This window comes from Anopheles nili, chromosome 2, assembly GCF_943737925.1.
Source record: "Anopheles nili chromosome 2, idAnoNiliSN_F5_01, whole genome shotgun sequence".
Classification (NCBI taxonomy): domain Eukaryota; kingdom Metazoa; phylum Arthropoda; class Insecta; order Diptera; family Culicidae; genus Anopheles; species Anopheles nili.
Genome location: NC_071291.1, coordinates 12,576,715 through 12,592,297, shown reverse-complemented (window position 1 = coordinate 12,592,297; position 15,583 = coordinate 12,576,715). Strand labels below are relative to the sequence as shown.

The window sequence follows — 15,583 nt, the reverse complement described above, 5'->3', positions numbered from 1 at the left end:
GCTTAAGCAAAAACTACTCAGTAGCCATGCGGGGTTGCATTTATTTTCCCGGTAAAATTCTGCCAACACAAAATAAATGTTGCCCTGTCACAGAGCTCACAGCCAATGCTGGTGTTGCATTTGTTTTAGTACAACAAACAATCGAACAGCAGTAATAATTTTTTAGGTAAAGAACGAGATAAAAAGCATAAGATTATATTCTACCATAAAACATGGCTCAATGCTATTATATACGTAGGTGTTCATTCGTGTTAAATGCTTTCCGATCATTGCGTTTTACAATTGCCTATGTTTAAGTGCCCTAAGAAATCGATTCATCGGTTTTGAGCCCTATCCTTCCACAACAGGGTTGACCCCGTTTTAGGTGTTCAAAGCAGCGTCAATTGTGACGACGGCAGCAGTTTCGAACGCTGTTGATCAACCCTATCGGAGCGCTTCGGAGGTTAGTTTGCGTTCGATCGTTGCATTGTTAGTTCCTCCAAACCACGTGGTGTACGTAGACAAGTACACAGTGCAACAAGTGATTCCCACGGATTACACCCTTGACAAATCTTGCTAAATTCACTGCCAAAGAAATGGGATTCGGTCCACTTGATAGCTATCACACGCGTATGCGAATCATGCTCACACGACCAACCAACGTGCTGATCATGCTACTGCTAGACGCCTGCATCTGGCTACAACGTCCGGACGTTGTCGACTTTCGCAACCGTGTGCAGGACATCCCTTCGCAGTTCATCTACGACGTGTATGACTTTGTGGTGGTTGGTGGAGGTAGTGCTGGTGCCGCAGTAGCTGCCCGTCTATCGGAGGTGTGCGATTGGAACGTACTGCTGCTAGAAGCCGGCACTGATGAGACGTTCCTGAGTGACCTACCGTATCTGTACCCGGTGCTGCAAAAAGGACCGCTCGATTGGCAGTTTGAAACGGAGCCTAACGCTCGCTTTTGTCAGGGGATGCGCGAAAATCGGTGCAGTTGGCCTCGAGGAAAAGTACTTGGCGGTTCGTCGGTGTTGAATGCGATGATGTACGTACGCGGAAATCCTGCAGACTACGACGAGTGGGAAGCTCTCGGTAATCCGGGTTGGAGCTGGCGAAATGTGCTACCGTACTTCGTGAAGTTGGAAAACGTACGAGATCCACGGATTGCTGACCAACCGTACCATGGTACGACAGGGCCAATGTCGGTGGATTTGTTCCGCAACCACTCGGTGTTGCAGTCGTTCTTCTTACGTGCGGCACGTGAACTTGGCGTCACACTGGCGGATGAAATAAACGGACCTGATCAGCTGGTTTTTGCACCGTTACACGGTACCATAAGGGATGGGTTGAGATGTAGCACGGCCAAGGCATACTTGCGTCCGGTTGGAAATCGCAAGAACCTGCACATCTCGATGAACTCTATGGTGGAGAAGGTGTTGATTGATCCGCACGATCGGCGTGCGTACGGAGTGCAGTTTCGTAAGGGCAACAAGCGTCAGTTTGTGTTGGTGACGAAGGAAGTCATCTTATCGGCCGGTGCGCTAAACAGTCCGCACTTGCTGATGTTATCAGGGGTTGGTCCTCGGGACCAGCTCAGACGACACGGGATCCGTGTGATCCAGGAGTTGCCCGGTGTAGGTCAGAACCTGCAAGATCACGTTGCTGCCGGTGGAGGTGTGTTTTTGGTCAAAAACCCGCAAGGTACTGCACCACTCTCGATCCGATTGATAGAAGTGTCGGACGTGTCGACGGCACGAGATTTCCTCTTCCGCAACCAGGGCCGTTTGGTGGCTATGCCATCCTGTGAGGTGATGGGTTTCATCAACACTAAGTACAACCCACCTACCAGCCGTCGTGGCGATGTTCAAATCTTCATGTCCGCCCAGTCGGACATCTCTGATGGAGGCACCGAGAGTATGGCCGGGGCTGGTCTGACCTACGACTACTATGCCCGCAACTTCGAGTCCTGGGTGTACCATGATTCGTTTCTCATCATGTCGCTGTTGATGCGCCCCAAGAGCAGGGGTTGGTTGCAGCTGGCCAGTGCTGATCCTTTGGACAAAATCAAAATCTACCCCAACTATTTCGCTGTCGAGCGTGACCTGGACATTTTGGTAAGCCATTGGAGTGGGGTGTGTCTGCTATTGCGGGTTGAGTGATAAGCTATCTTTCCTTTCGCTCACCTTCGAGGCAGGTTGAAGGGCTCAAATTCGGGGTTCGTGTCGCGCAGACGTCGGTGATGAGGCAAATCAATGCGACCTTCATATATGACACGGAACATGGAGACACGTGCCGCAGCCAAACTGGGGATGACTTCTTCAAGTGTCTCATACAGCACTACTCGCAGACGATCTACCATCCGTCTGGAACGGCCAAGATGGGACCAGCCACCGATCCGATGGCAGTTGTGGACAACCAGCTGCGGGTACACGGTATCGCGGGGTTGCGGGTCGTCGATGCCAGCATCATGCCAACGATCACGACGGGAAATACAAATGCACCCACCATTATGATAGCGGAACGAGCGGCTGACCTTCTCAAGGTCACGCACCTACCAGCACTGGTTCACGAGGAGCACTACCGCCAATGTGACAGCATCGATTTTCAGTACCATCCGGCTGGAAGCAGTACGGTACCCAAGGCAGCACCGTAACGTTCTAAAGCAATTCAACGGCATGCTACGATGTCTTTACATGTTATGCCTTGCTTAAGTCTTGCTTAACTGTTAGTTAAGAGTTAATATTTTTACGAAATAAAAAAATATCAAGGTTATGCAAGGTCACGCAAACGACACGCATGGTTGATTGCATACATGCTAAGATGGTAACTGCATCGGTGCAAAAAGAGCTTCATGGAACACCGTTTTGACAATAACAGTAGCACCTTTGACATTCCGTCCATGTAGTGGTTTCTGTGCCGTGTTTTTAAGGCTACAATTTAGTATACATAATGGCTTTGCAAGATGCCCGTAATGCCAGCAAAAAAAATATCTCTAAATTTTCCAACTAGTATAAGAATAATTTAAGCAATAATAACAAAGCCTTTCTGTCCATCACTAGCACAGAGCATTCTTCAGGAAAGGTGACTAGAACGCGTAACGCCGGTTACACGAGAGATAAGAAAATATATGCAGTACTCGCATATGTTCGACCGTGAGACAAGGAGAGACTTAAAGAGAGGAAAAGAGCGATCACAGCGGTCAATTCGAGTAGGAGATATTAAACGCCGGTCCACCAAGAGTAGGCAACCGCGGAAGCCTCGAGAGCGCGCCCAGTTCGCGGTTGCTTTTGATTGCGATCGGTTCGGTTTTGCTTGGTGATCTTGGTTGGTGTGTTCGAGCTCGAGAGTCAAGTTCAATGTAAGTGCAGTGCTTATACTTTTCCCTGGTGTGCGTAACGTGGTAATTCAGGTTTCACAAAGCCGCAAAGATTAACTGGCGCATGGTTTGATCGTAAGGTTGAGGCTCGTTGTTGTTTGTTCCTATCTGTTCCTTTAGTTCCTGGGATTCAGTCCCATCGGGAGTACATTTTGACCCAGTTTTTGACGGTTCAAGTGACCCATCGGCTGCTAGTTGATCTAACGATCGTCTGAACAGCATATATACAGAGAGTGAACACAACCACAAATGAAAGGGCGCTGCCTGCGCGCTGTTGTATTCTCATGCAAAAGAAAAACATACTTTTTGGCTTTTTCATGCACCGGAAATAGGCTGGACATCTCGCAGATTTGGAGATGATAATGTTTGTAGAAACATGCGCTAGATGGGGATAGATTTGGGGACGCATTGTGGATAAACTCTCAGTCCGAGAGTACACACATTCAAATTGCGCAACATAGTCGGGACGTGTAGAACCGGCGTGTCATCGTTGCTCTATTTGCTGGAGATTTCAGCAATGACAAGCAAAATTAAACCGGTTCGCGAAGGGAGTTGTGTGTGCGAATATGATACGGACGGCTTTCCACCAACAATACACGTTGTCACGATACAGATAAGGCCAAGAAGTAAATAAAAGATCGCACTAGCATTTGATTATGTGGTGCATACGCTTTATCCCGCACCGAAGAGTGGAGGCTGTCGAGAGCTGTCTATACGAAAGATGGTTTCCAGAGGAAAAATCGCTATATGTTGGGAGGACCGCGTGGTTAAAGGTTTAATTCGATGATTGGTTTGAATCACACGATAGGGATATTGGTGACGTGTTGCTTTGTGAGTACGTTTTAACTCTACAATCCACTTTTTTAGTCAACCACAGACCACCGCGATAACATGTGCCGTGATAAGCTGGTGCACCCCAACGGGCTGATATGACACGGTTATCGTTACACCGGAAAGCACAGAAATTTGACCCAAAGCGGCAAGCAAACAGCGATATCATGATTTAAAGCTTACCTTCACCATTGCAAACGCTAATGGGGTGTGCAACACTATGCTTAAGTCGAACAAATAAAAACCTCCAATAGTTGATGAGTTCCCTAAAGGTCATTCAACTGTTGCGATGAATGCACTAAAGTTTGAATAATTGAGATGGGTTGGATATCTGCCAGCATACCTGTGAATTGAAAAATAAAATAAAAACCAATCTTAGTGGATGAACATTCGACTGATGGAAATATAACGGTGGATGACATATTAAATGAATAATTTATGATAGAAATATGCTAATTGCTCAAAATTGAAAAACACGCATCTCTTACCACTACCTATCGTAACTTTATATTAGCTTTGGAGTGTGAGCAGCGCTTTGCGCAATGATCAAACGTAAATTTAAAACATTGTAGATAGTTATTGTTGTTAGATTTCGAGCCACTGAAAAATATCCGTTCGATCCGGGTCACTTCTAGTATAGAGCCTAGCATTTTAGCATGTACAGTGGAACCTTGATATGATACTTGGCGATGAACTATCTATTAAATTCAACGGGCCAAGGGTATCGAATGAATGCCGCCAGTATATATTCCTTTTGTACCCAAGCGTTCGGTCGATGCTATAAGAGCCCGCCACCGATAGGGTAGTGCTTCAGTAGAATAAATACCAGACCACACGATCCACACACCGGTAGTACAATAACGTAGGCTTTCGTTCCTCTTTACAGCAAGCAGACGGATCGGCGTTACTTTAAGTCATGGAGGCCTTACTAAATGGCCAGTGCGCTACACAGAGCGTCGGCCCAGCTAATCAGCTGTTCGCGCTACTGGTGCAGACTATCCTTGCGGCTCAATGCACGATTTCACCACCGGACATGTGGCCGAAGGACTACGGACCGACGGCACTGGCTCGCGGTTTAGATGAGTACGATTTTGTGATCGTTGGAGCCGGCTCAGCTGGGTCCGTTGTCGCGAACCGGTTGTCCGAAAACCCCGACTGGAAGGTACTGCTGCTCGAGGCTGGCGGTGATCCGCCAATCGAGTCCGAGGTAGGTTTACAGCTTTTCACTGAAATTTCCACGTTTGCGGAACATCTGCATCACATCACGGTGATGGACTTTGCTCGAAGTGCACACACTCAGACACACACTTCACTCACATCGCCTGCTTGCTGCATGCTCACTAAGCCTCCTTTTCCTTGCTCGAGAACCAATCTCGATTCCTTACTTCTTATGATTGCTCCCACCCACACCCAAATAGATTCCTTTCATGCAAGTTCAGTTAGAGCAATCGTCCGTCGATTGGAAGTACCGTGCGGGATCGAAAACCGAGGCAGGCGATAAACGCGCTTGTCGAGCGTCCTCTAATCAGTCAGGATGCTATTGGCCACGTGGTAAAATGCTCGGTGGGTCTGGTGCCATGAACGCGATGGTTTACATCCGAGGGAATGCACGTGATTTCGACGATTGGGAGTCCCGGGGCAACACGGGCTGGGGCTGGTCAAATGCTTTGGAGTATTTCCGCAAGTTTGAAGATAACCGAGATCCGCGAGTGGTAGGAGATGGAATGTACCATGGCACGGGAGGATATCTGACTGTCAGTAGTTCCGCTGGGGATGGAACACTGCTGAGACATTTGGTGGCGGCAATTCAGGCCAGCGGATACGAACAGCTAGCGGACTTTAACGCCAACAAACACATCGGTTTTGGTAGAGTACAGCTCAACACGATCGACGGTACACGGTGCAGCCCTGCGAAGGCCTTTCTTAACCCAATCAAGAACCGATCGAACCTGCACATCATCAAACATGCACTTGCCACGAAGGTCGAGTTCGATGCAAATCGACGCGTTTCATCGGTGCGATTTATGATGGGCAACAGAGGCGTTGCGGAAAATTCTACAACACAACAACAAGAGCTGAAGGTAATGGTCCGTCGGGAGGTGATCATGTCTGCTGGTGCCGTCAATACACCTCAACTCCTCATGCTGTCCGGTGTTGGGAGAGAGCGTGATCTTCGAACGTTTGACATCCCGGTCGTCTCTGATCTTCCCGTTGGTCGCAAACTACAGGATCACGTCACGGTGCCGGTGTTTTATCGCATTCATAGGTCCACAGCCGTAGACTTCGATCTGCATCAGGAACTGATAGCACACTCGTACGAGTACCTGATGAATCGTTCAGGTCCTCTTACCGACAGTGGTTTTAACGGATTCACCGGCTTCGTCAACACCGCTAACAGTTCTGATCCGTACCCGGACGTGCAGTATCATCAGCTGTTTTCTCGCAAACGCTCAGGAACTGCTGCCCACTGGTTAGGAAGACAAGAGCTAAACGAGTTTGTGCTCGAATCGATCGAGGCAGCAAACGAAGAGGCGGATCTGCTCGCCGTGTTCACCATTTTGCTAAAACCCAAATCATGGGGTCACGTTGGGCTACAGTCGACAAACGCCGAGGACAAACCGACAATTGATGCAGGGTATTTTACGCACACAGATGATATAAGGACGCTTATCAAGGGTATACGCATTCAGCAACGCATCATGGCGACGGATGCAGCCCGACCCATGGAACCAGAGCCGGTACAGATTGGTCTTCCGGCGTGCGCAAATGAGGAGTATGACTCGGACGCGTATTGGGAGTGTTACATCCGGGAGCTAACGATGACGTTGTTTCACCCGGTGGGAACGGCGAAAATGGGTCCTCATAGTGATCAGGACGCGGTGGTGGACGAAAGATTACGAGTTAGAGGAGTCCAGGGACTGCGAGTTGTCGATGCCAGCGTTATGCCAGATATTGTCAGCGGCAATACGAACGCCGCGGTTATCATGATTGCCGAGAAGGCATCGGACATGATGAAGCAAGATCATGGATGGGAGATATAGGTGGAGGATGGCACGAAACGATGTTATAAAAATAGCAGGAATCGCATTTAACGTTTACATTGCACTCGATTGAACAAATGTACTGGATATAATCGGGAGAAGGTGAAGAGTTATATCATTGGTTAGATGTACATTGGTTGGTTTTTATCGGTTTGATCGGAGTTGTGAGCACAGGTATGGTGCACGGTTTGTTTGGATAGAAGGTTCTCGATGACACTCAAAGTGAACTGTCAACTACTCTCGACTTTAGATCAGCAATATGGCCTGGCAACTTCAACACTCTTCGGTCGACTGGGCGTATAACGTACAGCGCTCGAGTAAGGCTGGATTGGGAACGCGCAATGGAACGTTCTGGCCCCGTGGTCGTACCCTTGGAGGATCTGGTGCCATCAATGCGATGTTGTACATTCGAGGCAACCGTCGAGATTATGAGCGCTGGAAGAACCTCGGCAATCCAGAGTGGGGTTGGGAGGACGTCCTGTCGTACTTCCGAAAGTCGGAAAACATGAACTCCCCTTGGATAGCACGGGGTGAAGGTGCTCAATATCACCGAACCGGTGGGTATTTGAATGTGGAGCAACGGCTGGATAACACAGAGATGAACGCAATTCTGAGACGAGCCTCGGCGGAACTGAGCTACGAATGGATCGAGGATTTCAATCGCGATCGACACGTCGGTTTCGGTAGCAGTCAACATACGATCATCGGCGCGACCCGGTGTAGTCCTGCAAAAGCATTCCTTGCTCCTATAAAACACCGCGAAAATCTGCATGTCATTAAGCACGCGTTTGTGGAGCAGGTGGTGATCGATAGCCAAAACGTAGCCACAGGTGTACGATTTTTGATCGATGGAAGTCAAAAAGTGTTGCAGGTGAACGCTCGAAAGGAAGTCATTGTCTCTGCTGGAGCGATCAACACCCCGCAGCTGTTAATGCTGTCGGGAATAGGACGGGCGGATGAGTTAAAGCAGTTCGATATTCCGGTCCGGGTTGATCTTAATGTGGGTCAAAATTTACAGGATCATGTAGCCATACCGTTGTTTATGAAGTTTTACGATATACCGGACTCCAACATAGATGAGGAATTTGCAAGGCTCGACGAGCTCTATCAGTTTGCGCTAATTAACCGCACCCAAGCCGTTGTCCGAGCCGGACAGGTGGACACTATGGCCTTTCTTAATACGAAAAACCCCAGCGATCCCTTCCCGGATGTGCAGATCATGTACTTTTATTTTCCTAAAAGGGCGGGTTTCAGTGAAGTTGTGGCTCAGAACTTCGAGCTAAACGAAGTTATCAGCACGTCATTACATGAAGTTGATCGACATTCAGCCGCGTTATTTATGCACATCACGGTTCTTAATCCACTGTCCCGGGGACAAGTGCGTTTGGCAAGTGCCAATCCACGAGTACATCCGATCATAGAAGCTAACTACTTCGAGAAAGAAGAAGATCTTCAAGCTATGGTTCGAGCCATCCGTCAACAGCAGCAATTGCTGCATACTCAAGCATTCCGCAATGGTGGTGCAGTATTGCATCGTATTGATATTCCAGGGTGTCGTCAGCTGGTGTACGATACAGATGAATACTGGGAATGCTACGTGCGACAGCTGACTGCAACTACATATCACCCTGTAGGGACAGCTAAGATGGGTCCTGCTAGCGACCCGGATGCAGTTGTCGACTCTAAGTTGCGCGTTAGAGGCGTTCGTGGACTGCGAGTAATTGATGCCAGTATCATGCCGTTAGTTGTTAGTGGCAACACCAACGCTCCAACAATAATGATTGGCGAAATGGGATCCGATTTTATTAAGGAAGAGTACGCAGAACGAAGTTCGAATAAATAAAATGTACGTTCCACCAAAGAGTAGGAAGTAATCACACGTACTACTATTCCCGATTAAATCCATCCTTTGTCATAAGATATAAATTTGTCATAAGTTTTTTATAAATTTTTAAATTAACGGGAGGGATTAATAAAAAAAACACAATGGTGATTTATGTTAATAGACTTCCGCTTCCTGTTCCGATATTTCCTTTCCTAAACCTTCCTTTTATTTTCCTATCATGTTCTAAATTAGCAATAGAACGATTAACACTGAATAACATGAACTATTAGTATGTTTCAATTAACAATCGCTACTGAAACCAGCATTGTTGTTGATGTTTTAAGACATTCGCAAAGTCATTACCACATAACTGCCCCCCTTGCAGATACCGGAAACCTTCTTTACGATACAAAAAACCGAAGCCGATTGGGAAAATTACGCCGAGCTCACGCCACACGCCAACAAGGGTTCCAAGGATGGCGGATTCTGGCCTCGTGGCCGTACGCTCGGTGGATGCGGTGCAATCAACGCGATGCTATACGTCCGCGGTAACAACCGCGACTACGATCGCTGGCAAAAGCTAGGTAATGCGGGATGGAGCTGGGACGACGTACTACCATACTTCAAGAAAAGCGAGGACAACCAGGACGCGGAGTTGTTGCAGCGCGATGGTGGCAAGTTCCACGCCAACGGTGGTTACCTCAAAGTGAGCAATTTCCCCGTGAAACATCCGCTGGCGGACGTGCTGCTGCAGGCATTTGATGATGCTGGGTTTGAGTCCACCGCCGACATTAACGGACTTCGGCAAGTTGGGTTTGGCCGTGCGCAAGGCACCATCATCAACGGTACCCGTTGCAGCCCGGCAAAGGCATTTCTGGTACCGGTAAAGGATCGACCGAACCTGCATATTATCAAGCACGCGGTTGTGGTTAATGTAGAGCGCGATCCGTCTAGTGAGCGGTTCAAGTACGTGAACTTCATGATCGACAACAAGATGCTGAAGGTGGCGCACGCACGCAAGGAAATCATTCTATCGGCCGGTGCAATCAACACGCCACACATCCTACAGCGTTCAGGTATCGGACCGAAATCGTTGTTGGAGAAGGTCAACATACCGCTGGTGGCCAACCTGCCGGTTGGGGAAAACCTCCAAGATCACCTGTTCGTGCCGGTTCTATTCAAACTGCACAAATCGACGGCGGAAAATTACAACATCGAGCAGGAATTGGCGAAAAACCTGTTCCAGTATATCATGAACCGGTCGGGTCCGTTGGCTGGCCACGGAGTGACTAATGTCATCGGGTTCGTCAACACGCTCAAACCATCCGATCCATTCCCGGACATTGAGTACCATTTCTTCCAGTTCGAGAAGGGCTCCGGGAAGTCGGTCCTCTTCTCCGAGAAGGTTGGCTACAATGAGGAGATATCCCAATCCATGCTGGAGGCAGCCACCGAGGCGGATGTAGTGATGGGAATCGTGGTTCTCCTAAACCCTAAATCGAAAGGCCGCGTCACGTTGGCCATCGAAGACTTCAACGAGTTCAACCCGCCACGCATTGAGAGCGGCTATCTAGAGCACGGGGACGATATTGCCACGGTGTTGCGAGGAATTCGGTACCTCAATCAGATCGTAGACACGCCAACCTTCCAGGAGCACGAAGGTGAACTACATCGAATGAAGATTACTGAGTGCGATCGGCTTGTGTACGACAGCGACGACTATTGGGAGTGTTACGCACGTTACATGTCTCTGACGTTGTACCATCCTGTTGGAACCGCTAAGATGGGCCCGGATAGCGACAAGGATGCCGTTGTAGATGCTCGGTTGCGCGTGAAGGGTGTCAAAGGATTGCGCGTTGTTGATGGCAGCGTGATGCCGGACATTGTGTCGGGAAATACTAACGCTCCTATCATGATGATTGGAGAGAAGGCGTCCGACATGATCAAAGCAGATTGGGGCGAGACACCGCAACATATAGAGCTTTAAATGTCATCCGTGTTTGTACCATCTCATATTGTTTCATTACATTGATAGTTTTTACTCTTATTATGAGAGTTGCTTTGCTGCAACGGCTTGCGTCATGTACTTTATCGTATGTTATGTTTTTTTTTGGTTTTATCAATAAATGAATATAATGGTAATTATTTGTCACGTCTTGTTCATAATTAGGTGCCATATCTGGCCTTTGGTTTGATGAACAGCTCCCACGTATGGAATTATTACGTCGAAAAGAGTACCACCGCCAGCAAAGGGTATAAGAATGGAAGTTATTGGCCCCGCGGTAAAATGCTTGGCGGTTGCAGTAGCAACAACATCATGCTATATGTTCGGGGCAACAGCCGCGATTACGATCGCTGGGAAGAGCAGGGCAATCCGGGTTGGGGTTGGAAGAATGTGTTGGAGTATTTCAAGAAATCCGAGGACAACGGAGCGGAACATTTGTTGCAGGAACGTTCCGAGTACCACTCAAAGGGTGGATTGCTGAAAGTTAATTCGTTCATGTCGAACGAAATGACCAAGCTGGTCGTAACGGAAGCTGCTCGGGAACTAGGATTGCCAGAGATTATGGACATCAACAGTGATGAATACATCGGGTACAACGTAGCTCAGGGAACGGTTTATAAGGGGCGACGTTGGAGCACGGCTAAAGCGTTTTTGAACAGTGCCAAAGACCGACCAAATCTGCACATTATCAAACACGCCCATGTGACAAAGGTAAACTTCGAAGGAACTGTGGCAACAGGGGTGATGTTCGATTTGCCGGATCAGAAAGGACTCTCTGTGAGCGTTAGCAAAGAAGTTGTTCTTTCAGCAGGTGCAGTAAATACGCCCCAGATACTGCAGCTCTCTGGCCTGGGCGCGAAAGATCAGCTAGAACGACTGGCCATTCCACTGGTAAAGGATGTACCGTCGGTGGGTGAAAATCTTCAGGATCACGTCATCGTACCACTGTTGCTTTCCCTGCACGGTTCTAGACCAATCGAACGCAGTATGGACGAATTGGTTGATAGCATCTATAGCTACTTCCGCTACGGTTTGGGAACATTTGGTACAGTCAGCGTTACGGACCTGTTAGCGTTTGTTAACACTCAAAGCCCGGCCGCAAAGTTTCCCGACATTCAGTTCCACCACATGCTGTACCATTGGAATATGCCAGATGTGGAGAGAATCACCCAGGCGTTCGGATGGGAAGATTACATCGCTCATCAGATTATCGAACAGAACAAGAAATCCGAAATACTGGTAGTGCTGGTAACACTTCTTAATCCAAAGTCTAAAGGAACAGTGCGGCTCCGATCATCGGATGCCTACGATGCACCGCTCATTAATGCAAACTACCTGGACGATCATCGGGATGTGAAAACTATTACACGCGGCATTCGATTCTTCCGCAAATTCCTAGACACGGAAAATTTCGGTTATCATGAGCTGCAAGACTTTCACCTTAACATTACCGAGTGTGATCGATTGGAATACGACTCGGACAGTTATTGGGAATGTTATATGCGGTACATGTCTACGACAATTTATCATCCTACGGGAACAGCCAAAATGGGCCCTGAGGGTGACCATAGCGCTGTTGTTGATTCCCGGTTGAGTGTAAAAGGAGTTAAAAAACTGCGCGTTATTGATGCCAGCATTATGCCAGATATTGTTAGTGGTAATACGAACGCACCAACTATCATGATCGGAGAGAAGGGTTCCGATTTGATCAAGGAGGATTACGGTGCAAAGACAGGCTCAATTGCTCACACAGAGCTCTGAGTTGAACAACGAATGAGATTGAAAACTGATTGCAAGAGAAAATCATGTTTAAAAAAATGCAATGAAAATGAAACGGTACGTGGAATTCGCGATCGCTATGCCCCTAAAAGTATGCAATAACCGGTTCGAGATACAAGTATGTTAGTTCAAGTTTCTTACAGTGATGGAAATAAACACAATTCCTCTGCTTCTATTGAATGTAGTTTGTAAAAAAATATTTGCCCATGTTGAAAAAAAAACTTTAAGGAAATGAAATTGAGAAATTTAGAACTAATCAGATTTGGGATATTATTTTTTACAGTAGCTTTAAAATTTTAATTTTTCAAATTGTGCCTTGGATAAGAAAAAAGGTGAAAGTGTTGATTATCACACTAGTAACAATAAAACATATTACAAATACCAACCATTACACAATGAATATTTCATCTGTACAGGCCAATGAAATATACCGCTCTTTTCAGAAAACAGTGTAACCTCACTTATCTAAAGTGCGTCCTTAGTAGTGTGTTAAAAATAAATAAAAAAGAAAGCTAGTTTCCATCGTGCTGGATAAAAACTTTTGGCACCATTCAATGCCAAATTAATTCGCAACAATCATTGATCTCATACGACGCACGCAAGCATGATTTGAGCGAAGAGAGTTACCTAAATGGAACACACAAAACCCAGGTAGTTTATTGCTTTACTACTCCCATGATGATATCATTTGTGGTGCATCATTCTTGTGTCCCACTTTTCACCGCAAAGCCTCCACCAAGCATCGGTTGTATAATTTGCCTTGCGGCTAGTCACAACCCCGATGCTAGGGACGATGCCAGCCGGTTCGATTGCGAATTTTGTCGCTAGGCAACCAGTGGCTATCGTGGATGCACATGCAACGCGCGTGTTCCCGCCACACCGTAGCATAGTAGAAGCGGTCTATCGAAGCAACAAGATTTTCCAACGCCAACGACGAGCCGGACACAATTGCAGTTTGGTTGCAGTCCGTCCCGCGTGTGCTGGTGTCGGTACTGCAGCGTGTATAGCGACAGACCGGTTGCTGCACTTACCAAAATAGTCACACTAGCGCTGTGGTTATGGTGCAATCCACACTGCAGTTGCTTTCGCCAACCAAGAGCAGTGGGAAAAAGAATAATGTCGATGTAAACCTACCCCAATCGGTTCGGCGGGTACAATGTAATGCGCCATCGTTGAATAACAGAGTAAAACGAACGAAATGTGCAGCGTGCTGAAGAGAAATCGAAAGTATGACAACGACAGATACGCCTAAATGTATAATCGTATTGCGAATATTACCACCGTCCAGGGGGCGAAGTGAACGTATTTTCACGTAATAGCTTAAGCGTAAGGACAAGGTTTTTATAATTTAGCCAAAGTGTTTTTGTGTACACCTTCACTTTAAATTTTATTTAAAATCCATACAGAGCCGTAACGACCCCGATGAACTTGGAGCGTTCCTTGAACACACGGTCTACTTCGTTCTCAGGGTGGAGTTTTGAATCACTTGGATTACCATGGTGTCAACGTAAAAAAAAGGGATCAAAATCGACCAAAACTGGTCGTTAGATTAGCCGCATAGACCAATTGGTTTCATTAGATGCTTAAATGCCGGAAAAAAATCTTCTAATGTCACCATTTAACAAAAAGGTCGCGGCGTCATAAAACAAAATGCAACGATGCAAGGTCAGCCCTGCATCAGTTATACCGTCAACTAGTTGCTCGATCACGCGTGTCCATTGTCACCCGGGTGCTCTTAACCTTCTTTGAGGCGTGACGTCAGACAACGTGGTTTTGCGCTCTCTCCCTCGTCGGGTTTCCGTGGCGATTACCGAATCAAACGGAACCGCCGTTGATCGCGGCCCGCGGATCTCGGTGAAGGTCACCGTTTGAAGACGAAATCAAAGCTCGATCGATCGTGCTCAGGTGCCGCCCAAAATTGGGTGACGGATGAGAGTGTTTGAGAAGAAAAAAAAAATGCGACAGAGAGACGCGTGAATGTGATGATAACAAAATCATCACGATTGCGTATTCGTCGGTTTGGTTTGATTTTCCATTTGCGGCTATAACGCACTATTTGCCTAAAATCATCCGGCAAACAAACACAAAGGCCAACGGGTTGATCTTCAGCTAAGCCCTGGGAAAGATATATCGTTTATCGCCTGTCCAACGTACGTCCACTCGACGCTCGAAGGATAGTTGACTTATTGCATTGTTTGATTTTTTTATGCTGATTTCAAGTTTCGTTTCCCTTTCGCACGCATCGATCCATTAAAACTATGTACACTGTGGGCTCGTACATTGGTCGAGTGAATCAGGAAAGCAGCCCTGGCATGTCGGGCGGAACGATTGAAGTAAGTTGCTATAAATCAATGCGATCGTTTACCGGGAGTGTGAAGAAAAAGCAGCCTGTTGCAAAAATGGTACAACGATTCACGCTTCAAGAGCACGAGGAAGCCTTATTGGTTATTCGATCCAGCTCGGGAAGTGTGTCTAGGAACCGACAGCAAGCTTATGTGAAACGAAATGGGGAAGTACGAGAAATGCGCGTATGTGCACAGCATAAACATGAAAAGGGAAGTGTCTTCCGCACGCAGTATTATCATGTTTATTTGAACTTTACGCGCTTCCGAATCTGGAACAAGCTATTGCGAAAACCTCCTTCTTCGGAGCGATATTTTAGGGCTAAATTTGATCAGGCAAAATCCTTGTGTTAAATATTCAAGGTTCATAAATATTTCCCTAATCAGAAAAGCTCTCGAAAA

The 15,583-nt window shown here is 47.2% G+C and overlaps 2 protein-coding genes across 2 annotated transcripts in view; one reads left to right on the top strand and one right to left on the bottom strand.

The window, feature by feature from the left end:
• The window catches only part of LOC128721762 (flotillin-2), a 129,429-nt gene that overhangs the window by 22,512 nt on the left and 91,334 nt on the right, over positions 1–15,583 (bottom strand). The gene's annotated exons all lie outside the window — the stretch shown is intronic.
• On the top strand, positions 3,286–11,188 carry LOC128721756 (glucose dehydrogenase [FAD, quinone]-like). The gene is made up of 3 exons (XM_053815542.1): positions 3,286–3,340; positions 5,076–5,396; positions 9,441–11,188. Exons 2-3 carry the CDS (start codon positions 5,106–5,108, stop codon positions 11,040–11,042), a joined length of 1,893 nt encoding a protein of 630 aa, XP_053671517.1. The 5' UTR covers positions 3,286–3,340; positions 5,076–5,105; the 3' UTR covers positions 11,043–11,188.

What these genes read in the sequence shown, in the direction of transcription:
- LOC128721756 (XM_053815542.1), top strand. Translation starts at nt 5,106, where the DNA reads ATGGAGGCCTTACTAAATGGCCAGTGCGCTACACAGAGCGTCGGCCCA. An exon ending in ATCCGCCAATCGAGTCCGAG is followed by an intron (nt 5,397 to 9,440) that starts GTAGGTTTACAG and finishes CCCCCCTTGCAG; the next exon opens with ATACCGGAAACCTTCTTTAC.